Source organism: Emydura macquarii, unplaced genomic scaffold (assembly GCF_026122565.2).
Source record: "Emydura macquarii macquarii isolate MOO-44397 ecotype Brisbane River unplaced genomic scaffold, CSIRO-AGI_Emac_v2 contig_2863, whole genome shotgun sequence".
In the NCBI taxonomy this organism is placed as follows: Eukaryota; Metazoa; Chordata; order Testudines; family Chelidae; genus Emydura; species Emydura macquarii.
The window spans coordinates 4,111,562-4,130,940 of record NW_027133000.1 but is presented as its reverse complement, the minus strand read 5'-3'; the positions used below and the strand labels follow the sequence as shown (position 1 = coordinate 4,130,940).

The 19,379-nt window shown below is 38.8% G+C and overlaps 1 protein-coding gene across 3 annotated transcripts in view; it reads left to right on the top strand.

Annotated features, from left to right (window-relative positions):
* CFI (complement factor I) overlaps positions 1-19,159 on the top strand; it is a 37,233-nt gene extending 18,074 nt beyond the window's left edge. Inside the window, exons 9-17 of one of the 3 annotated variants that reach the window (XM_067568263.1) lie at positions 1,599-1,634; positions 2,622-2,660; positions 5,287-5,322; positions 6,311-6,349; positions 7,956-8,059; positions 9,359-9,465; positions 11,800-12,077; positions 16,731-16,832; positions 18,730-19,159. In XM_067568263.1, coding sequence (XP_067424364.1) covers positions 1,599-1,634; positions 2,622-2,660; positions 5,287-5,322; positions 6,311-6,349; positions 7,956-8,059; positions 9,359-9,465; positions 11,800-12,077; positions 16,731-16,832; positions 18,730-18,947 — 959 coding nt within the window. In that variant the 3' untranslated portion in view covers positions 18,948-19,159. The remainder of the gene's footprint in view (positions 1-1,598; positions 1,635-2,621; positions 2,661-5,286; positions 5,323-6,310; positions 6,350-7,955; positions 8,060-9,358; positions 9,466-11,799; positions 12,078-16,730; positions 16,833-18,729) is intronic. The other 2 variants (XM_067568265.1, XM_067568266.1) reach the window with 2 other exon arrangements.
* The last annotated feature ends 220 nt before the right edge of the window (positions 19,160-19,379 follow it).

Below are 19,379 nucleotides of genomic sequence, written 5' to 3'. Positions count from 1 at the left end.
GAATGAGTGGTGTCACAACATGGCACATGGGTTCGCATCACAACACCACTCAAATTTGACCTGGCCTCCCCTCCTTTTTGTATTGGATTGGATTCGATTCGATTCGATTGTCCTCCCCACTTTCTCCAGATTCTGCAAAGAGTCGTCTGTTGTGCCAAAGACCCATGACCGGGGAATGGGTACGACTGGTGGAGTTATTTCACCTCAATAGACCCATGGGGAATCCAACCAAATATTAATGTTTCCTGTCTGTACCAGCCCACTCTTCCAAAAAAGTTTTATTTTGTTTTAAACTTGTTATACTCTCTCTTGCTCTAGATCTTGCACAATTTTATCTCTTGTCTGATTACCCCCCAATGTTCCCCAAAATTTTCTTTTGGTGGAGGACTATCCAAGAGAAACTTCAGATAATTTTGTTTGATTTGTTTATGAGGTTGAAGAAGGCAGGCAAAATACAGTTTATATCAGAAAGCTAATCACTGTGTTATTATTTGTATTGTGGTGATGTTCAAAGGGGCTTGGGCAGCCCATTGCTCTATACATTGTACAAACATAGAGGAAGACACGTCCTGAAGAGTTTACAATCTAAATTTAAGACAAGTGAGTCTGACGGACAATGAGGAAGAGGGAGACTAAGATGAAGGTAACAGGGAGACATTTATGTCGTTACACAGAGTAGCTATATGCACAACTTTATGGTTCCAAATTATTTTAAAGCATTGGGGTACTGGGAAGAATGTTTTGCCTGTGATCCAGCCATCATAAACTGTGCAATAGTAGTGGGCCCTTAGGAATGATTTAAAGGAGATGGTTGTGTCTTTACAGATTTGTTTCAAATATAAGGGGCAATGTGGAGGAAAGCACAAAGATGGTTTTGGGAGATGAGGACAGATAAGTAGTCTGACAGATGGTGTAATTCAGAAATGACAAATAAGAGAGAATAAGCATAGAGGGCAGAATGTGCTTGGATGGTGATAAGAAGAAGCTTGAACTTGAAGGAGTGGAAAATGGGGAGCACGTCTTCTAGCTGTTAATCCTATATTTATGTATTTTATTTGTGTAGAATTTGTCCAAACATTCCAATCTTTAATTCCAGTTTGGATTGATAAACTATTCTAAAGTGTCTCACCCACTGACTCATCTTTACCCGTCTCTTGTTTGGCTCTGAGTTTTGTTGTAATTAAGTAGTCTAATCAGGTTGAAGTTTCACATTCAAATTATGCATGGAGGGTACCAAAAAAACTATATATCGTCAGAATAAAAACAAAAACAATCTTGATTCATATGATCTGGGTGTTTTTTCCAGCAGCCACATCTAATGCAACCTTGAAAAATCATCAACAAAATTTAGTAGCAGAGGCATAAAACATACTCGCCCATCCATGAAGATAATAAAGAAATAAACAGTATTTTAATCATCAATCAGTAAATAAATTATTTGGCCAAGGCAAGTAGAGTTTTCCAAGGCTGTCCAAACATCTAGTTAATGACTGCTTTCTGCAAAATCAGCAAAATGCAGAGTTGGGAAACTCTCTCACTGGAACAATATAGAACAATATACAGTGTGTTTAAGCTATACTGATGTTTTTGTGTTTTAGCCCTATGTGAACAAAAGCCAAACCCAGAAATTCCAGGTAAATATGTTTATGTTCTATTATTTTATGTATATTTATATTTACAATCATTGTAATAATGGTAATATAATAAATATTTCCCTACTCAGTGCTGTATAAGTATAGGGGTATTTGCATATGTTTATCAGAGAGAGAGAGAATTTCGTGCACATGGATGTTTTTGTATTTTACTTCCACAGAGTTCATATGAAAAGGTTAAAATGCAATGAAATATTTTGAAGTCTTTTTATTTTATATATAAGTATATTTTTATATACGTAAGTTATAGACTGCCATTGTGTGAAGATCTCCATACCAACTAGCCATTTAAATCTTGACCTACATCACTTCTGCTATTATGGCATAGGATCTACAATGAAAGTACTTTCATTTCAGCCCTTATTTAGGCAAAATCCTCATTGATTTCAATGGATGTGTGGTTTGAATAAAACTTGAAGGATCAAGTCCAATAAAGAAACTTTTTAATTATTTCATATGTGCCAAATATCCCTATTAAGCAGGCTAAAGGAAGCATTTAGCACACAACCTACAACCTAAATATAAAATAACTCTGCAACATGCCTTCTTATCGGCTCCACAAAGCTTCCTGAGATGGGTGAATGATGAATTTTGGTGGTCTCATAGTGGAGGAGAACCAGATGATATTAGTCAAGTGAAACGAGAGAGAAAGGGAGAGAAGTGTCAGTATGTAGTTGTTTAGATGCAAAATACCCTGTAATCTTGATTAATGGGGTATTTGGCACACATTTATTAGTAGACCACTTGTTATTTGCAGATCATTTAAGGTGAGAAGGCCAAAGAGTGCCATATTATATGATATTGTGATATAAAGCAACATCCAATAGGAACTGGGATGAAATATGTGTTTTTTTAAAAGGAAAATAACATACTACCATTATTTTGACACACAAACATATATTTAAGGGCTTGGGTAATTTGAAATGTTTGTAAATATTTGGGTACTAATATTTCATTATTTTATTACAGAACAAACTGTTGTCATCCCAAATTCTAATACAGATGAAGGTAAGTTTAACTAAAACTCCAGCCCAGTTGCATATCATATCATAGGATGAACTTTCCAAAGCAATCAGGCATTTTTCAACTGATCATTTTCATTCTTTAAAAAGAAATTTAATAAACACACATTGAGATAAATATGCTGAATTTGAAGGGTTTATTCAGACAAGTTCTTGTACAATTAATATTGTATAAAATAATTTGTACTCCCATATGCATTGTCTTTATGTTTTATTTGTGTACACTGCGGAGCTTAATGCTCAGTTGATGTGAATGTCATCATGCCACTGACATTAGTGATGCAATGGCAATTCACACTGGTTGAAGATCTACCCCTGTATATTTTGCCAAATGATTCAAACGAATATAAACACATTTAAAGGAATATTGTTAAAATTACATGAATGAATGCTGCAAGTAGAAAATGAAGAAAAACTAGTAATAGGCTCATATGCATATGATGTATCTAAACTATACAAGATCTTAAAAACAAAAAGAGCCATAGAAAGTTGTAGCCCTAGATTCCCTGTTACCCTTGCCCTGCACCCAGCATGCAGAGTATCTCACAGATGTCATATTTTCCACAAGAGTTTCAATCAGTCTCCAGTTTCTACTGTGTTGAATTCCTATCATTACTGAAATAATTGTGGGCCAGATTCACAAAGGGATCTATGTGCTAACTGCCCGTTTGGGCACCTAGGTCCAACATTCATTGGCATTCGCAAAACCCCCATTCAGCTGCCACCCAACCCTGCAGGTGCCTAGAGTTCCTTGGCACACATGTTTCTGCCATTAAAGTTCCTGAGGCACATAAACTTCAGTAGCTAAGCATGTGTACAGACACCTAAATCCTGACAACGTCCAGCAACCTGGCCAGGGATGGATTAACACATAGACGAACTAGTCACATGCTTAGGGCCCAAATGTGTGTGTGTGTGTGGGCGGGAGGGAATAATTGTTTTGGGTTAGATTTTTTTATTTGGTTGGTTGGTTAGTTTGTTTTTATGCCAGTGCAGATTTGCACACAACCCGAGAGAACTTCACTCTCTGGAATGAGTGGTGTCATGACATGGCACATGGGTTCGCATCACACCACCACTCAAATTTGACCTGGCCTCCCCTCCTTTTTGTATTATATTGTATTGTCCTCCCCACTTTCTCCAGATTCTGCAAAGAGTCATCTGTTGTGGCAAATATCCATGGCTGGGGAATGGGTACGACTGGTGGAAGTATTTCACCCCAATAGACCCATGGGGAATCCAACCAAATATTAATGTTTCCTGTCTGTACCAGCCCACTCTTCCAAAAATGTTTTATTTTGTTTTAAACTTGTTATACTCTCTCTTGCTCTAGCTCTTGCACAATTGTATCTCTTGTCTGATTACCCCTCAATATTCCCCCAAATTTTCTTTTGGTGGAGGACTATCCAAGAGAAACTTCAGATAATTTTGTTTGATTTGTCTAAGAGGTTGAAGAAGGCAGGCAAAATACAGTTTATATCAGAAAGCTAATCACTGTGTTATTATGTGTATTATGGTGATGTTCAAAGGGGCTTGGGCAGCCCATTGCTCTATACATTGTACAAACATAGAGGAAGACACGTCCTGAAGAGTTTACAATCTAAATTTAAGACAAGTGAGTTTGACGGACAATGAGGAAGAGGGAGAATAAGATGAAGGTAACAGGGAGACATTTATGTGGTTACACAGGGTAGCTATATGCACAACTTTATGGTTCCAAATTATTTTAAAGCATTGGGGTACTGGGAAGAATGTTTTGCCTGTGATCCAGCCATCATAAACTGTGCAATAGAAGTGGGCCCTAGGAATGATTTAAAGGAGATGGTTGTGTCTTTACAGATTTGTTTCAAATATAAGGGGCAACGTGGAGGAAAGCACAAAGATGGTTTTGGGAGATGAGGACAGATAAGCAGTCTGACAGATGGTGTAATTCAGAAATGACAAATAAGAGAGAATAAGCATAGAGGGCAGAATGTGCTTGGATGGTGATAAGAAGAAGCTTGAACGTGAAGGAGTGGAAAATGGGGAGCACGTCTTCTAGCTGTTAATCCTATATTTAGGTATTTTATTTGTGTAGAATTTGTCCAAACATTCCAATCTTTAATTCCAGTTTGGATTGATAAACTATTCTAAAGTGTCTCACCCACTGACTCATCTTTACCCGTCTCTTGTTTGGCTCTGAGTTTTGTTGTAATTAAGTAGTCTAATCAGGTTGAAGTTTCACATTCAAATTATGCATGGAGGGTACCAAAAAAACTATATATCGTCAGAATAAAAACAAAAACAATCTTGATTCATATGATCTGGGTGTTTTTTCCAGCAGCCACATCTAATGCAACCTTGAAAAATCATCAACAAAATTTAGTAGCAGAGGCATAAAACATACTTGCCCATCCATGAAGATAATAAAGAAATAAACAGTATTTTATTCATCAATCAGTAAATAAATTATTTGGCCAAGGCAAGTAGAGTTTTCCAAGGCTGTCCAAACATCTAGTTAATGACTGCTTTCTGCAAAATCAGCAAAATGCAGAGTTGGGAAACTCTCTCACTGGAACAATATACAACAATATACAGTGTGTTTAAGCTATACTGATGTTTTTGTGTTTTAGCCCTATGTGAACAAAAGCCAAACCCAGAAATTCCAGGTAAATATGTTTATGTTCTATTATTTTATGTATATTTATATTTACAATCATTGTAATAATGGTAATATAATAAATATTTCCCTACTCAGTGCTGTATAAGTATAGGGGTATTTGCATATATTTATCAGAGAGAGAGAGAATTTCGTGCACATGGATGTTTTTGTATTTTACTTCCACAGAGTTCATATGAAAAGGTTAAAATGCAATGAAATATTTTGAAGTCTTTTTATTTTATATATAAGTATATTTTTATATACGTAAGTTATAGACTGCCATTGTGTGAAGATCTCCATACCAACTAGCCATTTAAATCTTGACCTACATCACTTCTGCTATTATGGCATAGGATCTACAATGAAAGTACTTTCATTTCAGCCCTTATTTAGGCAAAATCCTCATTGATTTCAATGGATGTGTGGTTTGAATAAAACTTGAAGGATCAAGTCCAATAAAGAAACTTTTTAATTATTTCATATGTGCCAAATATCCCTATTAAGCAAGCTAAAGGAAGCATTTAGCACACAACCATACCACCTAAATATAAAATAACTCTGCCACATGCCTTCTTATCGGCTCCACAAAGCTTCCTGAGATGGGTGAATGATGAATTTTGGTGGTCTCATAGTGGAGGAGAACCAGATGATATTAGTCAAGTGAAACAAGAAAGAAAGGGAGAGAAGTGTCAATATGTAGTTGTTTAGATGCAAAATACCCTGTAATCTTGATTAATGGGGTATTTGGCACACATTTATTAGTAGACCACTTGTTATTTGCAGATCATTTAAGGTGAGAAGGCCAAAGAGTGCCATATTATATGATATTGTGATATAAAGCAACATCCACTAGGAACTGGGATGAAATATGTGTTTTTTTAAAAGGAAAATAACATGCTACCATTATTTTGACACACAAACATATATTTAAGGGCTTGGGTAATTTGAAATGTTTGTAAATATTTGGGTACTAATATTTCATTATTTTACTACAGAACAAGATGTTGTCATCCCAAATTCTGATACAGATGAAGGTAAGTTTAACTAAAACTCCAGCCCAGTTGCATACCATATCATAGGATGAACTTTCCAAAGCAATCAGGCATTTTTCAACTGATCATTTACATTCTTTAAAAAGAAATGTAATAAACACACATTGAGATAAATATGCTGAATTTGAAGGCTTTGTTCAGACAAGTTCTTGTACAATTAATATTGTATCAAATAATTTGTACTCCCATATGCATTGTCTTTATGTTTTATTTGTGTACACTGCGGAGCTTAATGCTCAGTTGATATGAACTGTCATCATGCCACTGACATTAGTGATGCAATGGCAATTCACACTGGTTGAAGATCTACCCCTGTATATATTAGTTTGAACCATTTGGCAAGATAAACACATTTAAAGGAATATTGTTACAATTACATGAATGAATGCTGCAAGTAGAAAATGAAGAAAAACTAGTAATAGGCTCATATGCATATGATGTATCTAAACTATACAAGATTTTAAAAACAAAAAGAGCCATAGAAAGTTGTAGCCCTAGATTCCCTGTTACTCTTGCCCTGCACCCAGCATGCAGAGTATCTCACAGATGTCATATTTTCCACAAGAGTTTCAATCAGTCTCCAGTTTCTACTGTGTTGAATTCCTATCATTACTGAAATAATTGTGGGCCAGAATCACAAAGGGACCTATGTGCTCACTGCCCGTTTGGGCACCTAGGTCCAACATTCATTGGCATTCGCAAAACCCCCATTCAGCTGCCACCCAACCCTGCAGGTGCCTAGAGTTCCTTGGCACACATGTTTCTGCCATTAAAGTTCCTGAGGCACATAAACTTCAGTAGCTAAGCATGTGTACAGACACCTAAATCCTGACAACGTCCAGCAACCTGGCCAGGGATGGATTAACACATAGACAAACTGGTCACATTCTTAGGGCCCAAATGTGTGTGTGTGTGTGTGTGGGCGGGAGGGAATGGTTGTTTTGGGTTAGATATTTTTATTGGGTTGGTTGGTTGGTTTGTTTTTATGCCAGTGCAGATTTGCACACAAACCGAAAGAACTTCACTCTCTGGAATGAGTGGTGTCACAACATGGCACATGGGTTCGCATCACAACACCATTCAAATTTGGCCTGGCCTCCCCTCCATCATGGGAAGTGTTGCGATGCTATTCTCCAGATCACAACTATCACTACCTCCTCCTGGAAGAAATTGCTTCAGTGCCTAACTTCAGGAGAGGGTTCACAGCTGTGATTCCCAAGAACAGATAGGTGCCTCCTTCTGATCTGGATTTGGATCCTAGCTCCCTTTGGCGGCCGGAGCTCAGGCCACACCCCTCTCCTTGAACTTCCTAATAGCTAGTTTAGGCAGCCCTCACATAACCTCACTCACTCAGCTTGCAGGCTCCTGTGGATTCCATTCTTGGGTGCCTAATTCTCCTCATGCATTGTATAGGGATATTAAGCACCTAACTCCAGACTGTGAATTCCACTAGGTGGCAAGGCGCCTAAGTCTCTATGTGACTCTTGTCCTGAATGGCCACAGAAATCAAATTATTTTAAAAAACCCTCTTGATTTGATGAAAATTAATGTGCTCCTTAAAAGACATGCTCATCCCTTTTTGTTAAAGAGAGAAGAAAAATAAAGTCACAGTTGCCTCTGTTAAAGTGTGGTGTTACCAACCACCGAATAACTCGACAGAAGCGAATCATAGGAGGAAACACTGCTGGAAAGGTAAAACAAAACAGACCCACTGACTGGAGGGAGAGGGCAATAGCCCAAGGGCCCGGCAATTTAAAAAGGCCCAAGCCTCTTCCACCCGTAGCCCCACCCACACTCCACCCCTCGCCACATTGCTCCTTCCTCCCTTCCTGCCATTGCTCGCCACTTGCGTCCCTCCTTTTCTCCCCCCACTGCTGCTCATTGTGTCCCCTTCCCCCCTGCCCACTCAGCCCTTCAGGCTGTTGCTTACTGCCTGGAGGAAGGGGGTGTGTGGAAGAGAGGAGGGGAATGAAACAGGAGGGGGGGACAGACATGGTGATGAGTGGGGGTGGGGGCAGGGCCTGAGGCAGAGTGGGGGTGGGGCCACGGGTGAAACAGGCAGGATGGTATTGTTCTGACCTGGTGGGCCTGAACAAAAGTGACCTAATCTGATAAAAATTTCTATGGGCATTGTTGTCTTTAGCTTTTGAGCACCTTGATGTACCATTGGAAGTATGCCTTAAAGCATAATAAATGCAGAAACCTAGTAAGTTTGTAAAATTGCAATTGTGAACAGAAGGGATAAGTCTTATACTTCAAGCTGGGGATGTGATTCCCAGTTCAAGGAGGCATACCCCTGCTATGCTCATTGAGTTAGCATGCTAAAAATAGAATGTAGCTGTGCCAGTGTGAGCCATCCCAAGTACACGTCCATGGTCTCAGACAAACATGTACTCAGCTACCCCAGCGCACCAGCGCAACTGCACGCTATTTTTAGCAAACTAACATGATCACAGCTAGTGTATATCGTCTTGAACTGGGAATCACACCCCGAGCTTGAAGTGTAGACATATCGAAAGATGTCAGAAAAGCAATAGTTAAGGCTTGAATAGAAACTTTTTGTTCTCCAAGGGAAATTGTGTGTGCGCCATAGGATTGACTCCAATTTGCACTCTTAACTGAGATTTTTTGCATTTAATTTCCCTTTTTTTAAGATAAGAGAAAAAAAACACTATCTGTGAAACTATGGAGCTGCACAGTAGTATTTTGAACAACTGCACAAATTTTATACTGCCCCATTTTAAAGAAATGCAAACCCCCTAACCACTGTACTTTAGAGTTACATAATGCAGCACTGCAGAACAGGTGTGTAGTGAAGGTACACCAGCAAAATCTGGAGCAAATAATTTAGCAAAATACTGTAGCTAGAAAGACTATCCTGTTAAAGCAGAATTAAAACCTGAATAGTGTGCCCAATGATACAGTCACATATTATATTTGATCATATAGGACGAGATCCTATAACATGAACCGTGCAGATATTTTTTACAGGGTGAATTTCCGTGGCAAGTAGCAATTAGAGAAGGTAGTGGCTCAGTGAACTGTGGAGGAATTTATATCGGTGGCTGTTGGATTCTGACTGCTGCACATTGTGTCAGGTAAAATCCATTGTAGAAATGGTTTGCTTCTTGCAAAGCAGAGAAAACATTTGATAGGTTCTCGTACTTCTCGTCTGTTTTTTTGCTGATTCCCAATTGCATAGGGAAAAAATACATTGTCACACAAGTCAGCAAACCAAAAATTACTATAATTAAACAAACCAAAAACCCAGGAGAAAGTCTGAACACCAATCTCCATGCTCAGCTCCTAAATTCTTAGCATCATTGTTGTGTAGATTCAGCCCAGTCAACATCATCGCATCCGTCTCCCTCTAGCTCTCTCAGCCCCATTCCCATCATGTTCACTGATTCTATCATAAAGGATTTCCAGATGGGGTCCTCCTTAATGTCTGAAAAGATTTCTCTACTTTTTAATACTGTTTATCTTAACATTTATACAGCACAGATCACTATGGTATCAAAATTACATAATTCTATAATGGGTGGTCTTGTAAATACTCTTCTCCTTTTCAGGAGCAAGATGAGCCAAGTGTAAGTTAAAGAAAATTTCAAGGCTATTCTGCCTGCTCCTACATAGTTCTCCTGCAGGTAGAAGAGCCTCCAGATTCTCCTCTATTTAGTCTTCTTTCCCCTGTTCCAAGGTCAAACAGTTGAGGGGGTTTGCGTGCTTTTTCTATCTGTTTTAAAATTATCATTATTGTGCTATGGAAAAGCTGGGGCAAAGGGCTAGATCTTTCAATTTATCTTGAAGATGGTCAGGTTAGGTCTGCTGTTCTTGAGGAAGGGAATTCCACAGTCAAGGGCCTGCAGCCCAAGTGGCTTTGTCTCCAACTCCCACTATTCTTAAAGCCACCATAAGGCCCCCACTCTCTTGAGGCTGCAAATTCAGTGCTGCACCTCCAAAGCGCAGCACAGACTCTCACTCCAGGAATCAAATCTATGATTACTGCGGCTAAACTGCTTGAAGCAGCATTAGTACACAGCCATTGGAGGGGAGGGTAATCAGTAGGGGAGGTATGAAGAAGATTATGATCTCCACAGATCTCCTGTGGGACATCTCCTCAGGCCACCTGCTGTTTTGGGAACTGAATTTCCTATTGGTTCCACAGGGGTTTGGGAGAAAGTGGGGGGAGAGGAAATAATAGCCTATACATACATCTGATAGAAAAATGAACGGGAAATTCCTTGAGTCAAAACTCTCCCTTTCCTTTCCCCTACATGTGGAAAAACAGCATAGGGCAAACATGGCCTTTATTTTGTCACCATTTAACTTAACTGGCAGATTGTGCATTAGAATATCAAGAGGGTTGCAAGAAGGCTTTAATGATTCTGTGCAAGCACTCTAAAATTCATTCATATATATATTTTTAATTCACTCATTCATATAATTTGTTCAGCCTAGATGCATATTTCACTTGTTTAAGATGTTGTTTACTACTAGCTAAAGAAGTGTCACTGTTGATGTACATTTACACCTAAAAGATGAAAAGATAAGGATGCCTATGCAGTTGCTTGACATGATTGGTGATGTTTCCTGGGTCATTGGTCTGACCCTGCTCTCACTGAACCCATATGGCAGAACTCCCATGGACTCCATGACTATAACATGTCTTAATGCATTAGGATGACTTTTATCGCTCTCCTACATTTTCCATGAAATCCTAAGTTACACAATGCATAGATGATGGTGCATAGATGCACAGATCGGTTCTGTTTAATCGATAGCAGAAGATTTAGAAAAAGCAGGATGTTTGAGGTGGGAGCAGCAACCCAGTGTTTCTAGTGATAGAGAAATCCTGTTACCATGTCAGATGCAGAGCATGCAGTAAAAGGCAGATAGTAATCTTTCACTGTCCTTGTGCGAGTACAGGAACTATTCCGTGTGTACACCTTGGGAGTGTACATTTCCCCAAAGCATGCATGGATGAATGGGGAGGAGGAAGTGATGGTTTCAATATCACCTCCATTCTGGCCCATGGAGTAGGCTGGGCATACTTCCACTAGAGTGAGTGAGTGAGTGAGTGAGAAGAGAGAAGTCTGCACCACAGTACCTGTACATACTGGGGCACAACCAGAGAAGCATGATCCTCCCAGCGTTCCCACTGAGGCAATACTAACAATATATTTTGAGCTATTGTAAATATTTTTCCATGTCAGATGTAGCACTATACAATAAGTGGTATCTGCCCCCACACTTGATACAGTTCAGAAAGCCCTGATCATCCTGGGCAGAGGAGGAATAATACTGAATATGTGGTATTAATTATTGTTCTATAGAGATGCTGATGAATTGCTAATTGGCATAACACTTACTGTAAGCCAGAGTTTACATTTGTATTTATTAACAAAATATAACTGACATTTCTTTTACAGACAAAGTCGAGTTAATCAGTATCGGATATGGACTGGAATAATAGATACAATTGCCTATAACCAGGAGATAGATACTTTTAAACTAAAACAAGTGATAATCCATGAAAACTATAATGCCTCAAGTTATCAGAATGACATTGCTTTGCTGGAGATGAAAAGTAATGACAAAGGAAAACCATGCTCACTAGCATACAGCATACCTGCCTGTGTTCCCTGGTCAGAATATCTGTTCAGATCTGGACATCAATGCAAGGTTTCCGGCTGGGGACTAGCAGATGGTATTTGATTTTTAGTTTATTATAATGAATTATTTATATTATGGTAGTGTCAAAAGGCTCCCATCTGGATCAGAACCTCATTATGCTAAGTACTGTACAAACTCCTAGGATGACACAGTCCTTGTCTCAAAGAGTTTACAATCTAAATAGATTTTTTTTAAAAACCAAAATATGGAGAGAAGTGGGGAAGGAATACAACATACATGCAAAGTGATCAACTACGTCATGTTAGATGTCTATTTTTAGCATATTTGTTTTATTTATAACACAAAAACATAACTTTAGGTTGGTCTGGAGTGGGGAAGGCACTCAAGGTTGAAGTGAAAGGGAAGATATTGTTGGAGTGAAAGAGGGGTCTACATAAATGGAGAGGAAAACTGAGTGGGATAGAGGGGAAAGAGAGAGAAAGAGGACAAAAAGCATGGTGGTAAGGAGAGCGAGGCTGGGCGGCCAAGATACTGCAGAGATGGGAGAAGACAACATTGAGGAAAATAGTAAGTAAAACTCTGCATCCTGACTGATTTGCACAGATGAATGGTGTGTTTTGATAACTTATTTGCCAGTCTGCGTGGGGTAAAGACCTGGATGTGAATCACAGTAAAGGATCCTGAAAAGTTTGCATCCTCCTATTTTTCTTTATCACTCTTCTCTTCTTGGAGCTCAGCCATACAATGGTGCAGCTCTTTACTTCAGTCGTTCAAGGAGTGTAGAAGCACCGGACATTTTTTAATGAGCTCTGTTTTTGCCACAGAGGTGAGGTGATCATTTCCCTCATGAATTACAGTACTTGATTAATAGCATATGGTAAATTAAAAGACTGGCATGGAAGCTACATTTTAAACTGCTACAATATTAATATTATATTACTATATTATATTATATTACCCTCTAGTAACACTCCACTTAGAAAACCAGTTTCCAAGATTTGATCACAAGTGGCCTGTGATTAAAATGATACAAAGGAGACTATGCTTTATGCTTTATTGTCCCTCAACATTTAATAGTTTGTCCCTAAGATACAATAAAAACAACAAGAGTCCTGTAGCACTTTAAAGACTAACAAATTTAATTTCTGCAGGCATAGGCTTTCGTGGGCTGTAACCCACTTCATCAGATGTAAAGAATAGAAATCAAATAGGAGGTATATATATACACATCAAAGGGTAAGTTAGGTATAAGCAAAGTCCATTCAGTTGGAGTAGTTGAGGCCTATTCACAACCATTGATTAGGAGGTGAGAATGTGTGAACAGTGACAATACTTCTTGTAATGAGATAACCATTCCAAGTCCCTATTTAGACCCAGTTTGATTGCGTCAAGTTTGCAGATGAGTTCCAGCTCTGCAGTTTCTCTTTGAAGTCTGTTTTTGAAGTGTTTTTGTAGAAATATAGCAACTTTCAAGTCAGCTACAGAGTGTCCTGGGAGATTGAAATGCTCTCCAACTGGTTTATGCATGTTACCATTTTTTATGTCTGATTTGTGGAGCTGGAACTCATCTGTCACTGTTCACACATTCTCACCTCCTAATCAATGGTTGTGAATAGGCCTCAACTACTCTAACTGAATGGACTTTGCTTATACCTTCCTTCCCCATTGTTGTTCCTTACCCGTTGATGTATATATATACCTCCTTTCTATTCCTTACATCAGACGAAGTGGGTTACAACCCACGAAAGCTTATGCCTGCAGAAATGAAATGTGTTAGTCTTTAAATGCTACAGGACTCTCGTTGTTTTTGCTGTATACAGACTAACATGGCTACCCCTCTGGAATACAATGTGACTCAGTCATCTAGCAGCCCTTTTCCAGTGAAAAGAAAGAAAAGAAAAAGAGATTGAGAATGAAGGGAAATTAAGATAGGAGAGATGGGCAGGGGTGCCACTTAGGGGCAGGCAGGGGGCTCTGGACCCCCAGTTTTGTTTCACCGGCTGGGAGCACCCTGGCTTTCTCTTCTCCCTTCACTGGCATGTTCTTTGCTCAGCAAATAAGAATGCAGAGGTGTACCTGACAGAACCAATAGCAGGGCTGGGAGCCTCTGCAGCTCTTTTTCATTCCTGAAACAAACACGCTCAGTGAGTGGTGAAAGGAAGAAAGCTCTCAAGTGCTATGCTGAGGTTGAAGGATGCTTGCTGCAGATTTCATCATGATCTGCCCCTCACCTTCAGATGTCCACATGTTAAAAAAGCAAGAGCAAGCCTCTTGTGACCCCAGTAGACACAGGGCTGCTCAGGCACATACAGGGGATAATTATCCTTACAGACGGGCTAGCTTTGGAAGTTTCAGGCTGCAGGAGCAGCGCTGCTGAATAAACCACTTATAAAATTTCCCTGCTGTGAAGAAACAAGCATGTGCTGCCACCACCACAAATTTAATTTAAATTACACTTAAAACTTTCCCAATTTTTTTCCAACTCTCTAATTTTGTAGTGAATGTCAGTATCCCAGTGTGGCCATTCTACATACAGTTCCACTTGTCTGTAGAAGTCTTTTCTTTGCCCACAATGGTCTTTGGGTCAGGTCCGTAGGTTATGAGACAGAAACACTGATTCATCTGTGAATGCCCAGATTTTACCAAATCTCCGCGGAGTAGGGTTGCACTTTTCTAGGATCTTTTTCCCAGAATACCTTCTGAGGAGCTGCTGCCCCTCAACTGCTGCCCTTAAGCAGCCATTTTGCAGCCCTCCACTGTATCTCCTTCTCTTCCAGCTGGTAAGTATTCTTATTTCCTGTTGTAACTCACTTGTTAACATTTCTGAGGGTATGGCAGAGTCTCACAAACTTGAGTACCATCGTGAATTTCACTGAGGTGATGTTTACGGTCATCAATCCTTACAACAACACACTAGAAACCTCCCTCCAACTTAATCCTTTGTATTTATTGTAACTATTTGTGTAAACCCTTCAGTGAACATAAACCCAAGCCAATCTGAACAATTTGTAAGAATTTGGCTGCCAAAATTTGTTGAAGACCCATGCTACTAATATCCATCATTTAATTATATTCCAGATAATGATTCTTTTTAAAGGTAAAGACCAATGTGTTAATTTAAAAAGTTGTTTAAATAAATAGATTGGGCTACTTTTTAATTGACTTTGAACTATTGATGCAATAGAAATCTGGCAACCATGTCACACACACACGTCTATGCAGTCATGTTCATTTTGCTGATTTTTCCCAGTCTGTTCCTACAAATCCCACAACCCACCACCTCCTGGGGCTTATCAACAAGGCCATTGACAATTTTGCCAAGATGAGACCACAGCGTTATCCATTTTAGCTCATATCTGTAGTGGTTTTGTTTGTTTGTTTGTTTAAAAAAAATCTAGTTACCTTTAAACATTCCTGGAACAAATTAACAGTCTCATTCTCTCTTCACAATTTGGAACATAAGCCATTTAAAAAACATCAATTGTAGGGGTAAGCAGATTTTAAACATCTCTACTAATGATTGTGTACAAAGTATCAAACTTGTGTATCTGATATCATTTCAAAGCTCTAAAATTAAAAATCTCAAGGTTTGGGATTGGAACTATCTTGCTGTATTATCTCCTCAGGGATCTATACTTACATACAAACTTAAAATCTGGCTGTAATTGGTGTTTGTGTATTTTTTTCTTTCTTTATATAGTGCTCCTGTCAGCTAATTTCTAAGTTATTATCTGCAAAAAACCTAGAGTTCTGCATAGCCCCTTGAGTCACAGTTAAAGTTGTACTAAAATCTGAATGGCACTCCTGGAGATGGGAGGAGAGTGCAATTTCTAGGGCTTTGACAAAATAATTAAACATTGAAAATACTGCAAGCTACCACAACAATTGTTTACTCTGAATAAGATCATGAGGATTATAATGCTGGTCCATTTAGGAAGCTGAGCTGAAGAGCTAGAATGGGCAGGGTAAAAATGGGATGGATTCAGATAACATTTTTATCTAAAGGCCCCTTATGTGGCAGAGGCCCGGAGGGTTTTTTCACCTTCCTCTGTAGCATGGAGCATGGGTCACTTGCTAGTGGATTCTCTGTATCTTGAAGTCTTTAAACCATGATCTGAGGACTTCAATAACTCAGTCAGAGGTTAGGAGTCTATTAGAGGAGTGGGTGGGTGAGGTTCTGTGGCCTGCATTGTGCAGGAGATCAGACTAGATGATCATATTAAAGTCTAAGTGTCAGACCTTAAAGTCTAAGTGTCAGACTGAAATTAAACAAAAATAAGTCTTAAGTATGGCCTGTATTTAGTTCTTCGAGGATTCTGATATTCTTAGATATATCTAATGTCCTCCTTTAAATTAAATTGCCTAGATTAAGGTTCCCTTCCTCACAGAAAATACAAAAGACAGTCAACCGTTTGTCATATTGTGTAGTATATAAATTGCAAGCACTGACAGAAAATGAGGAAACAAGCCAGGTGGTCAAGAACTGCAATTAGCTAAAAAATGTGTCAGAAAATGTAACTGCTGTGTGTGATTCTGTAGTTAAATAGTACTGCTTCTACCTGGCTGATACGCTACACTATGTACAAGGAGAAAGTATGCATGCATTTAAAGTGAGTATTGTATGTAACTGAATAGGTTATATTGAGTCAGAAAGCAAGTATGAAACTTTTGATTTGACTGTGTCTAAAATGCATTTTAAATTTAAAAGTTCTTTTTTTTTTTTTAGGTTATACCAAACAATTTGTTCTTCGTTGGGGCAACATTCATTTATTTCCAAACTGTTCAGATATCTATGAAGAGCGCTTTTTTAAAGGAATGGAATGTGCAGGCAAGCAATTGCATCACTATTATTTCTTTCTGGTGTCATCATCAAGCCCACCTCACCTAATATCTGAAGTCCTACCACCCAGTGCTCTCTTATAGCCATGAAATACAGTAAACTACACACCATAGTGAAGCTCTTAGCAAAGTGATAAGGAGCCAAAATGCTCTTACTAGATCTGCTGTAAAGTGATGCAGATATTTGGGACCCACTTGCATGTACTACTACACACCTATGTTTGCAAGTGCAGTTACCATGACTACATGCAATTGCTGTGATTATGCATGCAAATTTCAGCATCCAGTTCTGTATGTGATTTTGCATGCACAAGTAGGCTACTGCCCATTGAAAATCTGGCCTTTACTATCTTTGGTCCTGATTCAGCAAGGTACTTAAGCACATGCATAACTTAAAGGACAAGTAGTCCCATTGACTTTAATTTGCCTGGTCAGAAAGAATTAGCACTATGGGCTATCATTCTGTAAGCTGAAGTTAGAGCCTTGAATTCAAAATTTTAACTTTTCAAGCTACTAGAAAAATTGCCACAAGCTTGCTTAAACTTATTCCTTGTATACAATTAATATGACAGATGGGACTTTCCCTCCCTTAATTCAAGTAAGTAAAGGCAATGCTTAAAAGAATAATTTTAACAGAAAATAATGAAAAGTAGTCCAATTAAGCTAAGAGTGAATTCAGACTGGTGCCCTGCAAGGAAATGAGTCCTATGGGACCCACCAATTTTATCTCCTAGGTCTGCCATACTTTTCTACTGATAGTATTTATATGTGTAAGGCAGTTAGCAATATAAAAGCCAAAGACAGTGGTTTTCAACCTTTCAAAGTACTGTACCACTTTCAGGAGTCTGAAGCTTGAGCCCTTCCACCCTGCGCTGAAGCATGTAACTTAGCTTCACAGGGTCCCCTGTGGCATGGTGTCCTGGGCAACTGCCATGCTTGCCATCCCCTAATGCCAGCCCTGCACTTGCAAACCCCTTTCCCCTCCAACCTGTCCCACAGGTTGAAAAACACGGATCTAGATGAGTTGATGTACCCCTTGGAAGACCTCTGCATACTCCTAGGGATTCGTGTACCCCTTATTGAGAACCACTAGCCTAAGATATTAATCAAAGGTGAACTTGTAGAGATAAGTCAATGTCTAAGAAGTCAAGAAGAAAACTGATATTAAGGAGAAACTTTCCCTTCTCAAAGCAAAACAAAACACAAACCTTCAATATGATTTTGGAACTGAGGACTGCTATTTGTGGAAGTACATGCCCATCAGCATGAGTAAGGATTGCATAATCAAGTACTACGTGGCTGGCCATCACACTTCACTTTCTTCACTGTCCATATCACAGAAATACCACAATCAGCAATAGCTGATACACTTTTTGGGAAAGCTCCAGAGGCCACACTTTGATAGGTATAGAGACTGAACTACTCTCATGGTTAGTAGTGGTTCCTCCCTATCAAGTTGAAAGACCCTGCTAAAATGTATGGGAAAAAGTAGACCTCTTAGTAAGAGAGCAGCTAAAGCCAGAGGTAACGTTCTAGCACTGAGGCAATGACTCTGCATTATGGTATTTTCACTTTCTTCACACTTGATCTATTTTTCAGAAGCACTATACTAAGTTAAAAAAAAACCCTACTTTTTTGCTTTGGTTTATTTTCTATAGATTACTTTTGCAACAACAAAATACAATGGACTGAATTCTGCTCTGATACTCTGGTATAAAACCAGAGTAACTTCACTCAGTTACTGGACATTAGTTGAAGTTCTGTTATGTAACTGAGGAGAATTTGGCCATCTATGATTTTAGAAAAGAAGTTTTGCAGTCTTCACAATAGGAAAAACATACATAATAAATTTCCGTTGTTTTTATTTCCTCTCTCTTTTGCCTCAGGTACCTTTGATGGTTCCATAGATTCCTGTAAAGGTGACTCAGGAGGACCCTTGGTCTGTATGGATTCAAATAATGTGGCATATGTGTGGGGTATTGTGAGTTGGGGTGAAAACTGTGGAGTTAAAGGATACCCTGGAGTTTATACAAAAGTAGCCAGCTTCTTTGATTGGATTACCCATCATGTGGGAAGGTCCCTTATTTCTCAATATAATGTGTGAAGCTTTGGGAACTAAATACTCCCTTTTCACCACTTACACACACAGAAATGAAGATTAGGTCTACCTTAGGATAGCAATTTTTGGAAGAAATGTTTAAACAAATCTTTGAAAATGCTATGTGTTCTATAAATGTAATGATTTTTGTGGAAAGTGTTTTGTACTGAAATTAGTTCATTGCAAGGTTCCCTAATAAATGCATGCTTAACCATAAGGAAATTAAAGCATCTGATTATTTTTTTTGGGTGTGGGGGGAGAATATTACATTTCATGTTGTGTATGCACTGGGATATCTGTTAAAATGGAGAACTATACTGAAAGCAAGGAATAATAAAAATGAATACATGCAGAGATTGTTCAAACCTAGCAGAGAGTATAGAGACCTAAACACTTTAGGTATGTCTATGCTGCTGGTGGTACTGGCAGTACCGTGGG